Below are 23,867 nucleotides of genomic sequence, written 5' to 3' on the forward strand. Positions count from 1 at the left end.
CGCTAACGTGGAAACCACGAACTTTTAGGTTGGCTATATTATTTAACACATCGTTGATGCATTGGGCAGCAGAATGATTTTTTCTGAACGCATAGGATCTTGGTGGCAGAATATAAATTTTTTTAAATGTGCTCTTCCATACGCAATTTTATCAAACCTTATAAGCACTTAAAAGTCACACATAGAAGGCAGATAGGTCTGTTGTTGGTGATAATTGAAGAGTCAAGATTTTTTTGGGAACAGGTATTCTCCCTTATTTTCCGCCACTGTTCTGAAATAACACCATTGTCTAAAGTAATGTTTAGCAGGGATACCAGTTTTTCTATTTGTTCTAAGGGTAGAGCTAAAAGCATTCTGTATGAAATGTTGTCAAGACCCTTAGCCGAGTCTGGGTTACGAGAGTTTAGGAAGTCAAGAAGTTCACGCGCTGAAAAATTTGAGTTGGTATATCTATAACGCAGGTCAAGAGAAAAAGATACGTCAGGACACATCGCAGTGTTGGGTGCTGTGGCTATTTGATTGAGGAAGTCTCTATGTTCTGAGTCAGATATTGCCCTATTGGACGGTTTAATTTGTTTATAAAGTTTAAGATTTTTGATTTTGTTCCACATCTTTCAGTGAAGAGGGGTTGAAAATATCTTCTGCAAGCTTGTTGAGGTTTTCTTTTCTCATTTTATAAAAATAGTTGTTAAATCTTTTGTTATTGTTAATATAGGCAATAGCATCAGATTGCAGTTTGGATTAAAAATATTTTTGTCTGCACGCGTTTCTTAATCTAAACAATTTTTTACAGATCTCGTCCCAATACTTTTTTGGAACATATCTATTATATGTATTTATTTTAATTGAATTGTTAGAGTGTATTGTTTGGGATGAGTTGGAGATGCTATCTAACGTTACAATTTGAATTTTGGAAAAGTCTTGAATTATTTTTTGATGGTTAAATTTAATAATATTAGTCGAAGCAGAAATTTGTTTATTTCAATTAAGATTGGGAAATGATTGCTATTTGATATTTTAGAATTTATTGAGGACCAGTTAGAACAAAGATTGCTACTATTAATGAACTATAGGATGGGTTATGAGAATAAGTTGGAGAGCCGTTGTTAAGGCAAAAGAAACCGCAGCCTCTGGCATCTTGAGTATTATTACCCCAAATGCTGGATTTGGCATTAAAGTCACCACCTATGACAGTTAGACCACTCGATTGAACAGCAATAGTAAACAGATCATCGCAACCTTGTTGAGAAGAACTAATGTCTGCAGCATAGACACTGAAAATATGAATATTATTTCTTAGGTTAATTTTACAGATACCAATGACTTCCAAGCTAATATTACAGTTGATTTGTGATTCCAACGCATCCATAACCATTGTTACGTGGCTACATACAAAGCTATAGTTTGCCAAGCTACACATGGAATTATTGGAAACCCATATCTCTGATAAAGAATAATTCTAGTAATTATTTGTTATTATTAGCAGTTAAGCTCTGAATATTAGGATTTTTGTTGTCATTTAAATAATATAATTTTAGGTTTTATTTTCAAATGAAAACAGATAGACAAATAAAAGAGAAAAATATATAAATAAAAAATAATAACTTCAACAGATAAAAATAGATAATATTAAAAAAAAAAAATAAAATATAAATAAAAAGGTTATTCAAAATTAAACAAGTTGATTAATTTTGAACAAATCAATTTTTGATTTGTAAGTGCTATTCTGTTTCTTAAATTCTCTAAAAAGTTTCTTGGTTCAGGTACTAAATTGGTTGTTTCGTTGACTAGAAATGAGGATATATCAGAAGCTAATTCATTTAAACTATTCTCCGCAGCTTCAAAAGCTGGATTGTCTAAAAAAGGTTGACTAGAGGGTGAGGAACTAGGCGGATTAGAATGAATGTGAGAAAACTTTTCGTTTAGAGTGTACTCGTGTTCATAAAGAGCAGCTCTCTCTTCGTTTTTCTTGCTAAGAGAGTTCTTAACAACCTTGTTAAAAGGGTTTTATGCAAATATATGTTGGGTAGCTATTTTGGTATTATTTTGTAACACTGGAATGGCGGATTTTCTTTGCCATGTTGGCTGGGGGAAATGGGTTAAATCGTTGGTGTCAACTTCATCTAAAATTTTGAAGAGAGAGGGGTACCTAATCTTCGTTTCATTTCGTGATAAATTTTTAAGAGTCATACATTTCTGGATAGCGTACGCTCTCTTACGAGCAGGACACTCAAGAGAGGTAACTGAGTGATTTTGTTTGCAGTTGACACAAACGAGTTGACTACATTGTTGTTCTCTTGAATGCGATAGAGAACATTTACCGCTTTTTTGTTTAGTTTGTTTAAAATCTAAAAGAACGTAAACATTGACTAAAAGGAACAAATGGACTAACATTAATTTTGGTGTACAGAAAGACAACCTCGTTGGGAATTTGAGAATCTTTAAGCAGAATCTTAGCCCTAGGAGTGTTGATAAAAATATCTTTATTGTCTCAGTCCTTAGTCTTCACACGAATTATTTCTTGTATAGGTACTGGAGAAAATATGTACTCCTTAAGTTCAGAGTCGGAAAATTTTGTCGGAATATTAAAAATAATACCCATTTTAAAAATGAAATGCTTAACAATATTTGGTTCGTAACCATTACTTTTAAGATTAGAGGACAGGATGCTATTAGCTGCCGTCGCTGACTTACACTCAGCCTTGCAGCGCCCATAACCAATCTTATTTACTGAAATTATATATTTAATTTTTAGTTTTAACAAGACAGCATTTAATTTAAGTGGATTTATAGGAACTCTTCTAGGTCGATTTTCGACATTGTTTTCACCAATTTTGTCTATGTAGACCACAAAGGGTCCCTTGTGAGCGCTGCCGTACGAGTATCCGTTGTTTTCCAAATTTTCACTTTCCCTCTTCTCTTCTTTGCTAGCAGGGTCCGTTATATTTCTACCAGTTACTTGACTGCTTGGACTCGGACGACTTACAGGGTCATTGACCTCTTTCATCTCAACTTCTTCGCTTTCCGATTCGACTAAATTCTTATCCGTAGGTTTTTTCTTTTTATTTAAGGGTGTAAATTTCGGCCTAAGGGTTTTTTCCTTGGCCTCGGAGGATGCCATTTATCTTGGGGTAATTTTACCCGTAATTGATTATTATTTATTTAACCAATACCAAAAAACAAATATTTATAAATAGTATTTAAACGTATATATTTCGTTATATTTTTGTTAAAAAAAAAAACAACACCTCAAACACCTCCGTTGCATGCAACAGTCCGCATTGGAATGAATAAGATTTTCGACTAGTGAAACTCTTAGCCGATCTGAGGACTAGGCCTAAGCCTTGACGAAAACCGCGAGCTAGCCATAGGAGTGAGCGAGAGGCAATCAGGCGGCTAAGGCTTTTTGTCGGGTCTGTTTTTCCGCGCAGATGAGCTAAGGACCTTAAGGTCTAATATGTTTATTGGGATTCGGAGCTGGACTACAGATGGCGCGGGGAAGATGGCGAAGCATCCGTAGGACGAGAAGAAAGCCTTGAACTTCTCATTTATATGAATAAAAACGTTTTTTGAACATTTCATTTATTTTTGTGCACCAGCAGACTTTTCTTTTTTAAATTGCTCCAATTGATATCTTTTCCGTTTGGGAACAAGCGCAGCTGCTTGACAGTAAAACAGTGGTCGGCAGCGGCCTATCTAGTGAGCATAGGGAAGTGTTCTGCCCATCCTCTGCTCGCTCACGTATAACGTACATGTTCGTGTGACTTCGGCATGGGTCTTCGGGTCATTTTTTCTCAACTTCGGCTCGCTTTTTTGTTGCTGCGGCAGAGGATCTCAGTGCAAAGCAGAGAAACGTCTCGCTACAGCACGCCGCGCGCAAACTTCGTGTTTGTTACACTCACACTAATGCAAGGCAAACTTGTGATGGTATGTGTGTGCCGACCACTGCAGTAAAACCATGCCAAATACGTTGCAGGTGAATTTTGAAAACTTCGGTCACACTACAAAGAATAAGGTTTATCGACTAGTGAAACTCCTAGCCCATCTGAGGTGGTGGTGGAAAAGGTCAGTGAAGCGGAATTTGGTCGCTGAAGCGGAAACCCCCTCCTGTCTAAAAGGGCTATAACCTTATTTGATTACCGCGCTGAAAAACAGACCCGACGAAGAGCGTTTGCCGCCTATTCGCCTCTCGCTCGAGAGGCTAGATCAACTCGGCTAGTGATTCTGGTCAAGAATATGTACATATATATACTTTATAGGGTCGAAAACGCTTCCTTATACCTGTTACATACTTTCTGCCGCAGCTTACATACCCTTCTAATCTGCGAGTTACGGGTTTAAATATACATACTTTGTTTTATAGCATATTATTGCACTTTGCCTTTGTTTCAACATAGCGCCGGCAGTCCAAAACTGGGCGGATTCAGTAATGCCTTTCACGCATTGTAGAGGAGTGACCGCGTGCTGTGTGCACTGGGCGAGTAAGTTACTGGCGCTACGACTCCACAACGATGATTATCAGCGATTGTTGTGCTGAGCTCTATTGCCCACTTTTTATAAGCTTTACTGCCGCCGGTTATAAGATATGACATTTGACTTTTATTTTGTCCTGGTCAGAACTTGGTCGCGGTAGTGTCAATGGCAAAACAAGTTTATGACGATTTACGTGCGGTCTTGCTGGCTGGATTTTTCAGTTTGGGTCTGGTACCATATATATGTTTATTCGATTCTTAACCTAGTCCTACTGACTAAAACGGTTTAAAGCGACGCGACTGTTTAAGCAGCTCAATCTTTCGCTTGTCCTCCTCGAACTTTTTACGAATCTCCATGATATTCTGCATCTTACTCTCGCGGATCTGAAAGGTGTAAAAGTTCTTCAATTCCTTGGACTTGTTTTCCGTGGGTACCTTTTGTTCCAGGCGTCCAATCAGAGAGGCCTTTTGCTTAAAGCCAGCGTTGCGTCCCTCGTTGCCTACGGTGACCCATCCGTCGGCATCAGATTCTCCGCTCTTGGCCGCCTCCGTCGCAGCTCGCTCCCTTTTGTCGTACCCGGCCATGTATTTCCTGATCTGTACCTTCGCCTTGTAAGCCTCCAAAAGGTAGTTTTTATCGTACTCCTCATGCCAGAGCTCCATGCCTGTTTTGACAATGCACTCCCCGCTGGTATTGAAGAGGTCAATGCTTCCCAAGGCCAGGGCCTTGTTGATGCTGCTGGCCTTCTCAAACACAATGTAGGCTACCTTAAAGATAAAGAACGGGCGTGCGTAGGAGAACGTTTCCCCGGTGCTCTCGTACCATTTGGTAGTCTCCTCCTTTCCCGTCCTAACGGCAAACTCTACGGCCTGAATGCTTCCCGCCCGACTGAAGACCGTGTTCAGACTGTCTTCCGCGACGTAAGGCGGAACATTGAGCAGGAAGAGTGTGCGACCCTTGGGTTTGTTGGGATCCATCAGATGAATAAAGTGCTCCCGCATGAAGACGCTGTGGCAGCTTTTGGAATTGGGCTTGGTGCGTAGAGGAACCACTAAGGTTGAGTACTTATTAGCAACATCAGAAACGGCCAATTTTTTAATATTTACCTACATAGCCCTCCTGTTTTGCCATTTTGCATTTTGTATTGTATAAACGTTTTAAGCCAATGTGACCGATGCTTCTTTCGCCTGGGGAAATGTACTATTAAAAATGTCCGTCAAACTGGCGTCGGCGAGTTAGCAAGGAAAATGGAATGGTGGAACTTGGAACATGGGTGTTCATATTATGTTTTAGTTTTCTTGCTATTTGGAGACAAGAAAATAATGCTGGCCGGTGTGGCCGTGCAAAAAAACACTTGATGTTCTCAAAATATATGGTTTTAATTTTGACGAGCAAGTTTAACAAAAATTCAAATGCATTTTTGAAACATTAGGAAGCCTCTGATTTGCCCCAACCCATCTGTATCGTTTGACCTTTTTTGCTTAACAATTCTGCATATTAGTTATTTCGATTTGGTCCCCAGCCAGATTGCAAGAAAATTTTAAAAGAGCCCCATGTTCCAAATTCCTCCAATCCACTTTCGTTGCTAACTCGCCGATGCTAATTTGACGGTCATTAGTGGCATAAGTCTGGTATTCAGATCGGCTAAGAGTTTCACTAGTCGAAAAATCTTATTCTTTATAGTGTGACCGAAGCTTTCAAGGCTCACCCGCACTGCATGTAGCATGGTCTTATGTCAAGCAGCTGAGCTTGTTGTGAAACGGAAAACACATCGTTTGGATCAATTATAAAAAAGAAGAGTCTGCAGGTGTATGGAGGCCAGTTAATCCTCCATCTCCGATTTAGCAGCCAAGTACCTGGTGGAGGTGGATTCCTTTGGCTCCCCAATGGAGAGCTTGTCGGAGACTGTTCTGGTGGTTCTGCTAATAATGATACTTCTATTAGTAAAACGTAACCAAATTTGTTTGGCCAGAACTTACTTTATTTGCGAGTACACGCTTGGGAGGGTGTCGATGGGAGCAAGGTCCCAATCGGCATGTTATTTCCCAATGGTATTCTCTAGTGGATCTCATCTAGCACTTCAACTATTCCGCGGACTTGCCCTGTTGTAATCTTGCTTCCTGTCGGTGAAGTCCCACAATAATGGGCAACAGCTTGGATTAGGCGTCCTTTTTCATCTGCACTGACCTGCTGCAGGCGTTTTTGGAGCCTTCCTTCCATTTTTATTTTTTTAAGTTCACACCGCGGTTGCACAACCACCGCCAAAGATTAAATTTCTTATTCTTTGGGCCGCGGCTAACGGCGTTCATCGAAATTCACTCGCTAAGTCTGGTATTCTTTCTGGTGTTTCCTTACCTCATCTAAGTACCGAACTTAAAAACAGACCCGCCGAAAAGCGTTAGCCGCGAATTTGCCTCTCGTTCACTCCTATTGTAAGCTCGCGGTTTTCTTCGATGTGAGTACTTGGTTATAGGTACTTATGCTACTTTAAGCCTAGTACTCACATTGACGAAAGCCGCGAACTAACCATAGAAGTGAGCGCTAGTTTCACTAGTCGACAAATTTTATACTTTGTAGTAGGACCGAAGTTCTTAAAGTCCACCCGCAATGCATGTGGCATGGTATTACTGTCAAGCAGCTGGGCTTGTTCCCAAACAGAAAACAAATCAAGTCTAGCACTTTTAAAAAGAAGAGTCCTTAGCGGTCGACCTTATTTTGTCCTCCCTATAGAAGCCGGCGCGTCGTCCATCTCCGCTTTAGCTGTCAAGTAGCTGGTGGAGGTGGAGTCCGGTGTTTCCTCAAAGGAGAGCTCGTCGTAGATCGAGCGATGTCCCATATTCCTTCCCACTGGGATTGTCTAGTGGATCTCCTCCAGCACTTTAACTATTGTGCGGATTTGCCCCTCTGTGGTATTGATTCCTGTCGGTCAAGTCCGACAATTACTTTGTTTATGCTAAGGGTTTCATAATTTCTTAAAAGCGTGAAATAAAATTATTTACCGTTTATGCGACACGGCCGTATTCATGCATTTTATCAATCTCAGCTGACAAAGATGCCGGACCGGTGGAAAAAGGTGTTAGCGATTATTAAACCGAGAATTTCACTTTAAAATGTTGACTAAAGAGCCGTTAAGAATCTTTAACTTTTGACATGCAACACATTGTTGTAAAAAGTCATGTTTGAAAGTTATTAATGTACAAAAATGGGCACATTTACCAGTTCAGCACAACTAACGCTGCCGAGCAGTGAACTTTTTTTGTGCGTATCCAAACTCTATTTTAAGGTCTTGGAAATATTAAAGGGATCTTAAACAGGTAAATTAAAACCTACTAGTTTAGCGGAACAACAGCTATAAATAACTAATTTTTGTACGCCCGTTACTTGTGATCTTTTCTTTGAAAAGGTTTTTTTGAATCGACACGCCGGCTCAACGAAGCAGTGCAAAAGAAGACATCGATACATAAGCGCTATAGTGGCAACTCGGACTTTGCAAGGCGCCCTATTCTCTTGGCTTCCTCTTTGTGGCGTGGTTCTGGTATGCAAAACTGAGTGAGTTACAAAGTTGTTTGCGAGACAAGTATTACCGATTTTTCTAATCTTACACTTTTCAACATGAAACCTGAGTCTGATGTTTCAGACTTGGACAAGTTGGTGAATTTGCAATCAGATCATCACCAAGCCCTTAGGTCTACATTACAGAACATAAGGAAAGATTCGCAGGCGAGGAAAACTAAAATTTGTCTAAAAAAATGGCTGGACCAAGTGGAGGAGTTACGGAACGCTTTTCGGGAGACGCACCCGGTGATCGTTAATTTGGATGGACTTGATGATTCAAGTTACGCCACGAAGAATTTCCAATCAGATTATATTTACGCCTATTGCGCTCTCGCCGAAGACTTCGACAAGCTTGGACCAGAAAATACTGCGCCGACAGCAGCAGCCGGGAACGCCGAACCAGAGTTGCGAGTAAACATGCCGCAAATGACGGTGCCTAAGTTTTCGGATGCGTGTGTGGACTGGCCAGGCTACTACGATCCCTTCACAAGCCTAATGCATAGCAACAATAATCTGAGCAATGTCCAAAGATTGCACTTTCTCAAGGAGTCGTTGCCAATCAGTCGTGATAATGACAATCGTCAAATGCAGCTCACAGATGTTAACTATGCAGTGGCTTGGGGAAAAAAGGTACAACAATCCTCGACTCGTTTTCTCACACCATATGAACGCAATCTATGCGTTGCCCAGATTGCAAAAGGGAAATACCGATTCTATTTGGTCGATACTAAATGGTAAATGATTGCTTAGCTGCCTTCCGCCGCGTTCATGCGTTGGACGGGGAATCGCAGCATTGGTTGGCGCATTACGTAGCATCGAAGCTGCTCCCTATCTTATAGGAATTTTGAATCATTTCTGAACGATCGGCTAGTCAGAATGGATGCGATTGAGAATCGAAGCTCGTCGTATGATTCCAATGCTGGCCCAGGTTCAATCAAGCGCGTGCGAGTGCATAATAAACAGGAGCACTTAAGGCGTTCAAATCTTAGCGGTGGACTGTTACAAGCGCAAGGATAAAGTCAGCAGGGCTAAATTATGTGTCAATTGCTTGAGTAAGTCGGTCAGCGCCATCATACGTTGCTACATTTCCCGGTTCCGGCTCAGAACCAGCTTTCGAACCACGCTCAATCGCATCCTGCCCGGCCGCCGACACCGCAGTTTGTGACGCCGGCATTCATGTGTGTCTACATACAACTTACATTCAACGTTGGAGCAGATTTCACACGCATCTTACAGATGTCATTCGGCGACGTCATCCAACCTTTCCTCGAAAAATGTACTTCTCGCTACGGCTCGTATTGTGGTACGAAACCCGACCAACGGCCTGCAAGCAGTAATAAACGCTCTCGTCGATCAAGGATCTGAGGCAACCATAGTATCTGAACACGTTGTTCAGTCCCTTCATTTGAAACGATCTGCCGCCGTAGTTGCAAGTATACGGTCAATTTTGCCATCAACAGTATTATCAATTCCCATTTGTCATTTGATGTTAACTCCGCATATGTGCTCAATTCCGTAACATCCTGCCTCCCTAGTCTCAGCTTTTCGCCGCAGCGATAGAATCACATCCAAGGGCTCCCGTTGGCAGATCCAAATTATTAGCGATCAAAACGAGTTGATCTCATCTTGGGAGTGGACCTGTTTGCACAAATCATGCTGCCAGATGCGAAGATTGGATTGCCTGACAAGCTCATAGCTTAAAATACTCGTTTTGGTTGGATACTAGTAGTAGGGAAACGCGGGTTCTGGGACAAGTAGCATATTAATGGCCCCCGGCCCCCCTCCCCCCCCCTCATTAACGTATGCGGGTTCTGGGACAATTAGCATAATCCAGTAAATTAACTGATTTTAATGGGCTTTGAAGTCATAAAAATGTCGCGATCATGTCTATAAAGAGTATACTTAATTGGCCCCATCGCCCCCACATCCCCATGTGACAATATTGATCATGTATCCTTCCCCTCATTATGTGCAATTAATAGTCAGGTGAGAAAGGTGCACGTGAGAAAGGTCGCACAACCATAGTATCCAAAGGTTGTTATCTTAGAGGAACATATCCGATCATGTTGGGGAAAGGTGTGATCACGTACCCTTTTGCCTCATTATCACAGGTGTTGCTGTGCACGTGTGAAAGGTCACACACCCAAAGTATTCAAAGATGGTTATCTTAGAGGAACATGTCCGATCATGTTGGGGAATAATGTTTCCTATGATTGTAAAACTAATTTAGAAATCAAAAGAACCCCAATAAAATAAATCTCACAAGTTAATGATTCTCAGATGTGGAATATTTTCAAATACACATTTTTGTTTCCGCCCCAGAACATTTAACTGGTAAATTGTCTAAGATTCTCTCCTTTCCACAAATGGGTCATAAACATGTCATAAAAGGGATTCAAGCAAGAGCTACCCGAACATGCGCACCTGTCAATTACCTGACCGCAATAAAAGGGGCACATGCACAACCCAGAAGGCGCACGCTCATTGACAAGATCATGGGCCTCACGCCAACGACCTCATACGACCTCATACGACGTTCCCATAATAGGGGTTGAAATCACGACCGCGCAACAACTCGCAAGTAGCCGACATATCTCAGTCAAGGAAATATTTTCCATTCTCCGTACCTGTAATTTTAACTCGAAATAAAAAATCAGAAGTTTATTTTGTAGCATAATAATACATTTATTCATTTATTTTGGTATTGCGAACATTTTTGATATACATAGAAATTAATTTTCTGCTTTGATTCCGGCGATTTGCATAGAAGAAGCAGGCGCACGTTTCCGACGTCATTTCTGGATTACAAAATGTAAAGTGTTCACCATAATTCGTAGTTTTGAGATCATGTCCACCTCGATTCATGAACATAGATTTTGTGTTTAGAAGATATTGAAAATGCTGACCAGTTATCTCTCCTTTAAATTGTTCAATAAATTGGTCAATTTCCTCATGAAATTTCATTTTGTTAATTCTATTTTCTTGTAGGTCTTTACACATCTAGTCTCAACTTTAAAATGATGTATAACAATTATTTTATTGTTTTGGAGCTACTTTTAAAAAATGTCAAAATAATGTATGCATTGTTTAGAGCACAAACCCCGCCCTTAAGGTGTGTTTCACAATAGGGAAACCGGTTTCCTTTAAACCTGTTTAATGACTGACAGCCCATTTCCTCGATATTAATGAGCTGACGACTCCCAAAAAACTTCTGTAGAAATCGTTTCTTTTCCACACCTTTACAAATAATTTGTTTTCCGCTTGTAATTGTCCTTAGATACTTTCGAGTTTGTGGAAAACTGTTGTCTTCATCGTTCCAAAAAATTTTGTGATGTGTATTGGTTAACCAAATTGCAGTCTTTCGAGATTTTGTATTTAGCAAAGTAAAATCATATGGTGGTTCTATTAAAATACTATTATTCAAGTTTGGATCTTTTTCGAATACAATTCCAATTTCCTTTAAAATAAAATTATTATTATTATCAAAGAAACCTTGAACATCAATCGAAACAGTATCATTCAACATTTTTCTAATGTTAAACAACTCATTGTACTAGTCCGTTTAATGGGTTATATTCAACTAAACGGTCATGTATGAGGAGACTGTAAGCTTGGGTATTTTCATGACTTGGTGTCTACAGTTCTATTGAAATTCTCACATCAATAGGACCAGTTTTCACTGATTCGTTTTGATATGAAAGATCAACCACAATAATAGGGGCCTTCAATTTAAATTCATTTTGGGTCAAAAATGCTTGTGATTCACGATTATAGTAACTAGATTGAAATCTTGTATACATTTCATATAGGTGAGCATACTGATTCTTACTAAAATCAACATTCAGATTATCATATGGATATGACTCAGAATTCAAGTGAACTTTCAAGTTTGATAAGTTATTTGTGATAAGTTCTCCATTTAGTGTAAATCCAATTTTGGCAAATCTTGGTTTTTCGCGGTTAGCCGAGAATTTCACATTCCAGCTGTGTTGACTTTCATACCCCAATTTGGGGTTAACATATGAATCCCAACTCCGGAATGCGATTGGTAGGTTTACACCACTTTTAATAATATCGTACATCCTAATTTTTGCAAAATCGCTCGGAGTTACATGGGGAATTTTCCAGGTTATATTCGTCATTTCCAACTTAAAAGTTTGTTTATTTCTGGTTTGTTCAAACACATCACCATGATTCTTAGTTAGCATCAACACTAGTTCATGTTTACAATTTAACAAAACTTTTTTATAATCTTCAGCAAATCCCAATAAATTTTTTAATGGTACAGAAAAGTTAAAGTGGGGTCCGGTAGATATTTCATCCCCACTGCTCCATCCGGAATTTAATAGATTTTGACTTTGAAGATTATCCAGAGATATAAAATATTTTAGGGTAGTACTCATATTGATGGACATGGACTTGACACATTGGACACGTTGTGTTTAGTTGTTATCTAGCAGTATTTTGATGCTTACTTTCTCTTTAGTCTTGTTTTTGGGATGGTTACTTTGTGTATGGTACCTGTAAAGTACTTGCTTTTGGATGATTACTTTTTGTATAGTATCTGTAAAGTACTTGGTTTTAGATGGTAACTAACTGTTAACAAGTGTTATGAGTTGTTATAGTTTCTGGTTAAGAATTATCAAAGCATACAAACCAACTTACCGTGAACTATAATTACCTGACCATCATTAAAGTCACATGCCCAAGACCTAAGGAGCAGGCCGTCTGATAAGTTCATACATCTCAAGACCATTGATAAGGGATGATGTTCCGACCGTGCACCAACTCGGAAGTAGCCGACGTACCTCATTGAACAAAATACTTTCCCTTCATCCGTACTTGTAGTTTTAATTACAGTCAAAAAGAAATTTTGTAGGATCATTTAATTTTATTTTATTTAATTTATTATTGTAAACATATTTCATTTAATTCATAATTAAATATATATTATATATATTTTTATATAATTAATATTCTGACTCCTCCTTCTGTAAAAAACGCATATTTTCGCTTGCTTCCCATAGATAGATGTAAAATAATTCTTACAAATTAATGTTTCTCAGATGTTGGATTATTCTTAAACCATTCATTTGTTCAGTCAAAAAAAATTTTATAGGATTATTTAATATTATTTTATTATTGTAAACATATTTCATTTAATTCACAACTAAATATATATTATATGTATTTTAAATATTTAATTTTCTGACTCCTCCCTCTGTAAGAAATAAATGGGTTGTTAACCTTCGTTCCAAACGCATATTTTCGCTTGGTTCCCATAGATAGATGTAAAATAATTCTTACAATTTAATGTTTCTCAGATGTTGGATTATTCTTAAACCATTCATTTGTTCAGTCAGAATCAAATTTTATAGGATTATTTAATATTACTTGGTCCAAGGAACTTGTGAAATGGTTCCGAGGACGCCTAGCTGGAGGCGACCAAGCGGGTCGCAGGTTGCGGATAGCGAACGGCCTGTAAGGCCAGCTGTGAATAGCAGTAGGCTAGGTCAAACGGATTCCGCCAGACCGAAACCTCTGCAATAAACAGCCCCATTCATTTGTTCAGTCAGAAACAAATGTTATAGGATCATTTATTAATATTTTATTATTGTAAACATATTTCATTTAATTCATAATTAAATATATATTATATATATTTTTATATAATTAATTTTCTGACTCCTCCCTCTGTAAGAAATATATGGGTTGTTAACCTTCGGTCCAAACGCATATTTTCGGTTGGTTCCCATAGATAGATGTAAAATTGTTCTCACAATTTAATATTTCTCAGATGTTGAATTATTTTTAAAGCATTCATTTGTTCCATCCCATAATAATATTGTAATATATTTCGAAAGTCTCGTTAGTTAGCATAGGAGCGTCTTTCAATTTAATTTCTGATTCAAGTTTATGATAGAGGTTTTGGGACCTGGTAATATCGGTTCTTGTTGTCAACTATTTTTCTAGTTCTAGTTTTCTAATTCTATTCTATTTGTATACTATTTGTATGAGTAAGGTATCATTGTCTAAGATTCTGAATAAGTTTAATAAGCTCTTTAATTACAATACTGATTAGCTGGTTACTATATATTTAGTAGATGTATACAAGTTGTTTAGTATTTGGTTTCTATATGTTTAATAGATGTATACAAGTTGTTTACTAGATGTATACAAGTGGTTTACTAGCTGTTTAGTATCTGGCTACTATATATTTAGTAGATGTATACAAGTTGTTTAGTATCTGGTTACTATATATTTAGTAGATGTATACAAGTTGTTTAGTATCTGGTTTCTATATGTTTAATAGATGTATACAAGTTGTTTACTAGATGTATACAAGTTGTTTACTAGCTGTTTAGTATCTGGTTACTATATATTTAGTAGATGTATACAAGTTGTTTAATAGATGTATACAAGTTGTTTACTAGCTGTTTAGTGTCTGGTTTATATATCTTTAATATCTGTTTACTTGATGTTTACTATTTATTATTAGCTGGTTACTAGTTGCTATTAACGTCTACGAGCTTTTATAGTCTTTTGTTAAGAATGATCAAAAAATCTTGATCACTAGACGACTTTCAATGTGAAGTAAAAACTTACACTCTGATTTTTAATGTGTTTGCTATGAAGAAAGAAGAAAGAATGCAAAGCCAAATTATCTCAAGATTGATATATAAATCTTAGAGGAACATGTCCGATTATGTTGGGGGAAGATGTATCCTGTGATTGTAAAACTAATTAAGAAATAAATTGTTCACAAGTTGTCTAAAAGCTGTGTAGAAGCTGTTTTGATAAACAATTTTGATTCATCAGATATTAAGAATATATAATAATATCATCCACTTTAACTAGTATATTGTTAAAATAAAACATTTCCATTTTTCATGTTCTTTCATCTTATGTAGGTATAATAAATGTAATCTTAACTACGATAGCTAGCCTTACATCCCATAACTATAGTTATTAGCTACAACAAAATATATGAATGTCAAAAAACGATTTAAAACTAACTATATTTGGGAAAGTAATTGAAATCGCTCCGGCGTAATACAATAAAAAACAAAAAACACTGTGATTATCCCATTTTCTATCACCATAACAAATGAGTATACTCACACCTAAATGACCAATTGTATCCTTTGTCCAAAATGTCTGTGACTTTCACTTATAAATTTGTCACCGATAATTTAAATCCCATTAAGCAAACCACCCATTGCTAACCGTGCCATAACCCCAGAGTCAAGTTGGTTACCTACAATAAACACAGGTTATGGTGTAAAGGATTGCTAAAATGCCTCGACGCAGGCGCAAAGGTTAAGGTAATGGAAAAAATTCATGGAATATTATCCCTTCATAAAAAAGGTCATAAAAAATATAATAAGGAAAGTATTTTTTATTTGCGAACCATTTATAACTGTTACCAACAACACAAATAGAAGTAATTGAAATCGCTCCGCCGTAATACAGTAAAAACAAAAAACCATATCCTTTGTCCAAAATGTCTGTGACTTTAACTTATAAATTTGTGACCGATAATTTAAATCCCATTAAGCAAACCACCCATTGCTAACCGTGCCATAACCCCAGAGTCAAGTTGGTTACCTACAATAAACACAGGTTATGGTGTAAAGGATTGCTAAAATGCCTCGACGCAGGCGCAAAGGTCAAGGTAATGGAAAAAATTCATGGAATATTATCCCTTCATAAAAAAGGTCATAAAAAATATAATAAGGAAAGTATTTTTTATTTGCAAACCATTTATAACTGTTTACAACAACACAAATAGAAGTAATTGAAATCGCTCCGCCGTAATACAGTAAAAACAAAAAAACCATATCCTTTGTCCAAAATGTCTGTGACTTTCACTTATAAATTTGTCACCGATAATTTAAATCCCATTAAGCAAACCACCCATTGCTAACCGTGCCATAACCCCAGAGTCAAGTTTGTTACCTACAATAAACACAGGTTATGGTGTAAAGGATTGCTAAAATGCCTCGACGCAGGCGCAAAGGTCAAGGCAATGGAAAAAATTCATGGAATATTATCCCTTCATAAAAAAGGTCATAAAAAATATAATAAGGAAAGTATTTTTTATTTGCGAACCATTTATAACTGTTACCAACAAAACAAATAGTTATGTTACAAGGGTCCCGAAAATGCCTCGACGAAGGCACGTTGGGACCTGGTAATATCTGTTTTTTGTACTTTTTATATATTTCTTTTATTTATTATTTTTTTATTTTTATAATTATTTTATTTATTTATTCATTTTTTTTTTTTTCTAATTGCTTAATTTCCCTTAGAATGAAAATCGGCGGAATGTGCCTTCTCCCGGGAAGAGTGGCTCCTCCGCCTCTCTCTCAGCCGCCTGCTGTCTCCGCTCCTCGGTCGGGAATAAGCCCATACCTGGGCGGACGCTCCTCCGCCTGGTGACGGGAAAGCTCGGGAACAATGGGTTCCGGAACAGGCCTTTGTACACTGCGGTGTACCAGTCCGCCTCTTCCTTTATCCTCTCGTGGGTCGCCATCCATGCTTCATAGTTTAGCATGTTTTGCTCCTGGCGATCTACCAGCGCGAGCAACCTATCCTCGTTTACCGGACGATTCGATAGAACCCTCCGGAGCTGAAACGCAGTGGTCCTCAACGCGTCTAATAGTGGGAGTTCCTCCCAATACTGATGCTCTGCTTCTTCCTGCAGCGCTTCCACCTCTTGGCGTGCCCATTCTTCTGTCGGGTAGGGCTCTCCTTTCGCGGCCCACTCGCGCCTTTGCTCGCTCAGGCGAGCGCGCATTTCAGTGATGTCGCTAGGAATTTCGGTCATCTTTCTGCTGTGATGTCTTCTGGTGTTCTGCCTGGGTTATCAAGCAGCAAACAGCTCTTTAAATACTGTTAGTGCTGGCAAGCAATTTATGACTAACCCTTGTATTAGTTTTGAGAGTGTTATTCCACTTAAATTTAAAATTTTGTTTTTCCAATCTTCCAAGGATTTTTTATTGTTTGTGCTTACTTTTGCACCTTCGCTGTGGACTTTTTCGGAACCCTTGTAACATAACTATTTGTGTTGTTGGTAACAGTTATAAATGGTTCGCAAATAAAAAATACTTTCCTTATTATATTTTTTATGACCTTTTTTATGAAGGGATAATATTCCATGAATTTTTTCCATTACCTTGACCTTTGCGCCTGCGTCGAGGCATTTTAGCAATCCTTTACACCATAACCTGTGTTTATTGTAGGTAACCAACTTGACTCTGGGGTTATGGCACGGTTAGCAATGGGTGGTTTGCTTAATGGGATTTAAATTATCGGTGACAAATTTATAAGTGAAAGTCACAGACATTTTGGACAAAGGATATGGTTTTTTGTTTTTACTGTATTACGGCGGAGTGATTTCAATTACTTCTATTTGTGTTGTTGGTAACAATTATAAATGGTTCGCAAATAAAAAATACTTTCCTTATTATATTTTTTATGACCTTTTTTATGAAGGGATAATATTCCATGAATTTTTTCCATTACCTTAACCTTTGCGCCTGCGTCGAGGCATTTTAGCAATCCTTTACACCATAACCTGTGTTTATTGTAGGTAACCAACTTGACTCTGGGGTTATGGCACGGTTAGCAATGGGTGGTTTGCTTAATGGGATTTAAATTATCGGTGACAAATTTATAAGTGAAAGTCACAGACATTTTGGACAAAGGATACAATTGGTCATTTAGGTGTGAGTATACTCATTTGTTATGGTGATAGAAAATGGGATAATCACAGTGTTTTTTGTTTTTTATTGTATTACGCCGGAGCGATTTCAATTACTTTCCCAAATATAGTTAGTTTTAAATCGTTTTTTGACATTCATATATTTTGTTGTAGCTAATAACTATAGTTATGGGATGTAAGGCTAGCTATCGTAGTTAAGATTACATTTATTATACCTACATAAGATGAAAGAACATGAAAAATGGAAATGTTTTATTTTAACAATATACTAGTTAAAGTGGATGATATTATTATATATTCTTAATATGTGATGAATCAAAATTGTTTATCAAAACAGCTTCTACACAGCTTTTAGACAACTTGTGAACAATTTATTTCTTAATTAGTTTTACAATCACAGGATACATCTTCCCCCAACATAATCGGACATGTTCCTCTAAGATTTATATATCAATCTTGAGATAATTTGGCTTTGCATTCTTTCTTCTTTCTTCATAGCAAACACATTAAAAATCAGAGTGTAAGTTTTTACTTCACATTGAAAGTCGTCTAGTGATCAAGATTTTTTGATCATTCTTAACAAAAGACTATAAAAGCTCGTAGACGTTAATAGCAACTAGTAACCAGCTAATAATAAATAGTAAACATCAAGTAAACAGATATTAAAGATATATAAACCAGACACTAAACAGCTAGTAAACAACTTGTATACATCTATTAAACAACTTGTATACATCTACTAATCATATAGAAACCAGATACTAAACAGCTAGTAAACAACTTGTATACATCTAGTAAACAACTTGTATACATCTACTAAACATATAGAAACCAGATACTAAACAACTTGCATACATCTACTAAATATATTGTAACCAGATACTAAACAACTTGTATACATCTACTAAATATATAGTAACCAGATACTAAACAGCTAGTAAACAACTTGTATACATCTAGTAAACAACTTGTATACATCTATTAAACATATAGAAACCAGATACTAAACAACTTGTATACATCTACTAAATATATAGTAACCAGATACTAAACAACTTGTATACATCTACTAAATATATAGTAGCCAGATACTAAACAGCTAGTAAACCACTTGTATACATCTAGTAAACAACTTGTATACATCTATTAAACATATAGAAACCAGATACTAAACAACTTGTATACATCTACTAAATATATAGTAACCAGATACTAAACAACTTGTATACATCTACTAAATATATAGTAGCCAGATACTAAACAGCTAGTAAACCACTTGTATACATCTAGTAAACAACTTGTATACATCTATTAAACATATAGAAACCAGATACTAAACAACTTGTATACATCTACTAAATATATAGTAACCAGCTAATCAGTATTGTAATTAAAGAGCTTATTAAACTTATTCAGAATCTTAGACAATGATACCTTACTCATACAAATAGTATACAAATAGAATAGAATTAGAAAACTAGTACCAAAAAAATAGTTGACAACAAGAACTGATATTACCAGGTCCCAAAACCTCTATCATAAACTTGAATCAGAAATTAAATTGAAAGACGTTCCTATGCTAACTAACGAGACTTTCGAAATATATTACAATATTATTATGGGATGGAACAAATGAATGCTTTAAAAATAATTCAACATCTGAGAAATATTAAATTGTGAGAACAATTTTACATCTATCTATGGGAACCAACCGAAAATATGCGTTTGGACCGAAGGTTAACAACCCATATATTTCTTACAGAGGGAGGAGTCAGAAAATTAATTATATAAAAATATATATAATATATATTTAATTATGAATTAAATGAAATATGTTTACAATAATAAAATAATATTAAATGATCCTATAACATTTGTTTCTGACTGAACAAATGAATGGGGCTGTTTATTGCAGAGGTTTCGGTCTGGCGGAATCCGTTTGACCTAGCCTACTGCTATTCACAGCTGGCCTTACAGGCCGTTCGCTATCCGCAACCTGCGACCCGCTTGGTCGCCTCCAGCTAGGCGTCCTCGGAATATTAAATAATCCTATAAAATTTGATTCTGACTGAACAAATGAATGGTTTAAGAATAATCCAACATCTGAGAAACATTAAATTGTAAGAATTATTTTACATCTATCTATGGGAACCAAGCGAAAATATGCGTTTGGAACGAAGGTTAACAACCCATTTATTTCTTACAGAGGGAGGAGTCAGAAAATTAAATATTTAAAATACATATAATATATATTTAGTTGTGAATTAAATGAAATATGTTTACAATAATAAAATAATATTAAATAATCCTATAAAATTTTTTTCTGACTGAACAAATGAATGGTTTAAGAATAATCCAACATCTGAGAAACATTAATTTGTAAGAATTATTTTACATCTATCTATGGGAAGCAAGCGAAAATATGCGTTTTTTACAGAAGGAGGAGTCAGAATATTAATTATATAAAAATATATATAATATATATTTAATTATGAATTAAATGAAATATGTTTACAATAATAAATTAAATAAAATAAAATTAAATGATCCTACAAAATTTCTTTTTGACTGTAATTAAAACTACAAGTACGGATGAAGGGAAAGTAAGTCAATGGTCTTGAGATGTATGAACTTATCAGACGGCATGCTCCTTAGGTCTTGGGCATGTGACTTTAATGATGGTCAGGTAATTATAGTTCACGGTAAGTTGGTTTGTATGCTTTGATAATTCTTAACCAGAAACTATAACAACTCATAACACTTGTTAACAGTTAGTTACCATCTAAAACCAAGTACTTTACAGATACTATACAAAAAGTAATCATCCAAAAGCAAGTACTTTACAGGTACCATACACAAAGTAACCATCCCAAAAACAACACTAAAGAGAAAGTAAGCATCAAAATACTGCTAGATAACAACTAAACACAACGTGTCCAATGTGTCAAGTCCATGTCCATCAATATGAGTACTACCCTAAAATATTTTATATCTCTGGATAATCTTCAAAGTCAAAATCTATTAAATTCCGGATGGAGCAGTGGGGATGAAATATCTACCGGACCCCACTTTAACTTTTCTGTACCATTAAAAAATTAATTGGGATTTGCTGAAGATTATAAAAAGGTTTTGTTAAATTGTAAACATGAACTAGTGTTGATGCTAACTAAGAATCATGGTGATGTGTTTGAACAAACCAGAAATAAACAAACTTTTAAGTTGGAAATGACGAATATAACCTGGAAAATTCCCCATGTAACTCCGAGCGATTTTGCAAAAATTAGGATGTACGATATTATTAAAAGTGGTGTAAACCTACCAATCGCATTCCGGAGTTGGGATTCATATGTTAACCCCAAATTGGGGTATGAAAGTCAACACAGCTGGAATGTGAAATTCTCGGCTAACCGCGAAAAACCAAGATTTGCCAAAATTGGATTTACACTAAATGGAGAACTTATCACAAATAACTTATCAAACTTGAAAGTTCACTTGAATTCTGAGTCATATCCATATGATAATCTGAATGTTGATTTTAGTAAGAATCAGTATGCTCACCTATATGAAATGTATACAAGATTTCAATCTAGTTACTATAATCGTGAATCACAAGCATTTTTGACCCAAAATGAATTTAAATTGAAGGCCCCTATTATTGTGGTTGATCTTTCATATCAAAACGAATCAGTGAAAACTGGTCCTATTGATGTGAGAATTTCAATAGAACTGAAGACACCAAGTCATGAAAATACCCAAGCTTACAGTCTCCTCATACATGACCGTTTAGTTGAATATAACCCATTAAACGGACTAGTACAATGAGTTGTTTAACATTAGAAAAATGTTGAATGATACTGTTTCGATTGATGTTCAAGGTTTCTTTGATAATAATAATAATTTTATTTTAAAGGAAATTGGAATTGTATTCGAAAAAGATCCAAACTTGAATAATAGTATTTTAATAGAACCACCATATGATTTTACTTTGCTAAATACAAAATCTCGAAAGACTGCAATTTGGTTAACCAATACACATCACAAAATTTTTTGGAACGATGGAGAGAACAGTTTTCCACAAACTCGAAAGTATCTAAGGACAATTACAAGCGGAAAACAAATTATTTGTAAAGGTGTGGAAAAGAAACGATTTCTACAGAAGTTTTTTGGGAGTCGTCAGCTCATTAATATCGAGGAAATGGGCTGTCAGTCATTAAACAGGTTTAAAGGAAACCGGTTTCCCTATTGTGAAACACACCTTAAGGGCGGGGTTTGTGCTCTAAACAATGCATACATTATTTTGACATTTTTTAAAAGTAGCTCCAAAACAATAAAATAATTGTTATACATCATTTTAAAGTTGAGACTAGATGTGTAAAGACCTACAAGAAAATAGAATTAACAAAATGAAATTTCATGAGGAAATTGACCAATTTATTGAACAATTTAAAGGAGAGATAACTGGTCAGCATTTTCAATATCTTCTAAACACAAAATCTATGTTCATGAATCGAGGTGGACATGATCTCAAAACTACGAATTATGGTGAACACTTTACATTTTGTAATCCAGAAATGACGTCGGAAACGTGCGCCTGCTTCTTCTATGCAAATCGCCGGAATCAAAGCAGAAAATTAATTTCTATGTATATCAAAAATGTTCGCAATACCAAAATAAATGAATAAATGTATTATTATGCTACAAAATAAACTTCTGACTTTATATTTCGAGTTAAAATTACAGGTGCGGAGAATGGAAAATATTTCCTTGACTGAGATATGTCGGCTACTTGCGAGTTGTTGCGCGGTCGTGATTTCAACCCCTATTATGGGAACGTCGTATGAGGTCGTATGAGGTCGTTGGCGTGAGGCCCATGATCTTGTCAATGAGCGTGCGCCTTCTGGGTTGTGCATGTGCCCCTTTTATTGCGGTCAGGTAATTGACAGGTGCGCATGTTCGGGTAGCTCTTGCTTGAATCCCTTTTATGACATGTTTATGACCCATTTGTGGAAAGGAGAGAATCTTAGACAATTTACCAGTTAAATGTTCTGGGGCGGAAACAAAAATGTGTATTTGAAAATATTCCACATCTGAGAATCATTAACTTGTGAGATTTATTTTATTGGGGTTCTTTTGATTTCTAAATTAGTTTTACAATCATAGGAAACATTATTCCCCAACATGATCGGACATGTTCCTCTAAGATAACCATCTTTGAATACTTTGGGTGTGTGACCTTTCACACGTGCACAGCAACACCTGTGATAATGAGGCAAAAGGGTACGTGATCACACCTTTCCCCAACATGATCGGATATGTTCCTCTAAGATAACAACCTTTGGATACTATGGTTGTGCGACCTTTCTCACGTGCACCTTTCTCACCTGACTATTAATTGCACATAATGAGGGGAAGGATACATGATCAATATTGTCACATGGGGATGTGGGGGCGATGGGGCCAATTAAGTATACTCTTTATAGACATGATCGCGACATTTTTATGACTTCAAGGCCCATTAAAATCAGTTAATTTACTGGATTATGCTAATTGTCCCAGAACCCGCATACGTTAATGAGGGGGGGGGAGGGGGGCCGGGGGCCATTAATATGCTAATTGTCCCAGAACCCGCGTTTCCCTACTACTGATACTATCTGGACGAGCAGAAGGAGTTACAAAATCTTCCGAATTATGCTGTCATCGAGTAACTTTGGACACGGAATCCATCAATCAAGCGATTCTGCGAAGTCGAGTCAGAAACGGAGGAGGATCTCTGGTGCGAAACATTTTTCCAGGAATCTCATGTGCGTCGATCGGATGACCGCTCCGTGGTACTATTGCCCTTTAAAATATATTTGGATCCAGCAATAGTTTTGGGGAGATCTTATCGAATGGCGCTGAATCGATTTATGCAATTGGAACGGAGTCGGTCGAACCTTCCGGATCGGTGGGACAAATATGTGGGGGAGATCGAGAAGTACTTTTCGCTTGAGCAAATAGCGCCTGCTTTGGGCAGTGAGAGCAGTCTAGTGAATCGCACATCTGCACCATGCGGTCTTCAAGGAGGAACACCATTCGACAAAACAATGAATCGTTTTCGACGCCTCCTCAGGGA

General features: G+C 36.8%; 1 protein-coding gene across 3 annotated transcripts; it reads right to left on the minus strand.

Moving 5' to 3' along the window:
- Nucleotides 1-4,700: 4,700 nt before the first annotated feature.
- On the minus strand, nt 4,701-5,816 carry LOC139355157 (ribosomal RNA-processing protein 7 homolog A-like). 3 transcript variants are annotated; one of them, XM_070999491.1, is made up of 3 exons: nt 5,584-5,816; nt 4,908-5,524; nt 4,701-4,856 (listed from the first exon to the last, which is right to left on the minus strand). In XM_070999491.1, exons 1-3 carry the CDS (start codon nt 5,609-5,611, stop codon nt 4,749-4,751), a joined length of 753 nt encoding a protein of 250 aa, XP_070855592.1. In that variant the 5' UTR covers nt 5,612-5,816; the 3' UTR covers nt 4,701-4,748. The 3 variants fall into 3 exon arrangements, with proteins under 3 accessions (XP_070855592.1, XP_070855590.1, XP_070855591.1); XM_070999489.1 differs by having other exon boundaries at nt 4,701-5,524; nt 5,584-5,815; XM_070999490.1 differs by having other exon boundaries at nt 4,701-5,524; nt 5,580-5,739.
- Nucleotides 5,817-23,867: the final 18,051 nt, after the last annotated feature.

The sequence above is a fragment of the Drosophila suzukii genome, unplaced genomic scaffold, assembly GCF_043229965.1.
Source record: "Drosophila suzukii unplaced genomic scaffold, CBGP_Dsuzu_IsoJpt1.0 scf_9, whole genome shotgun sequence".
NCBI lineage: Eukaryota > Metazoa > Arthropoda > Insecta > Diptera > Drosophilidae > Drosophila > Drosophila suzukii.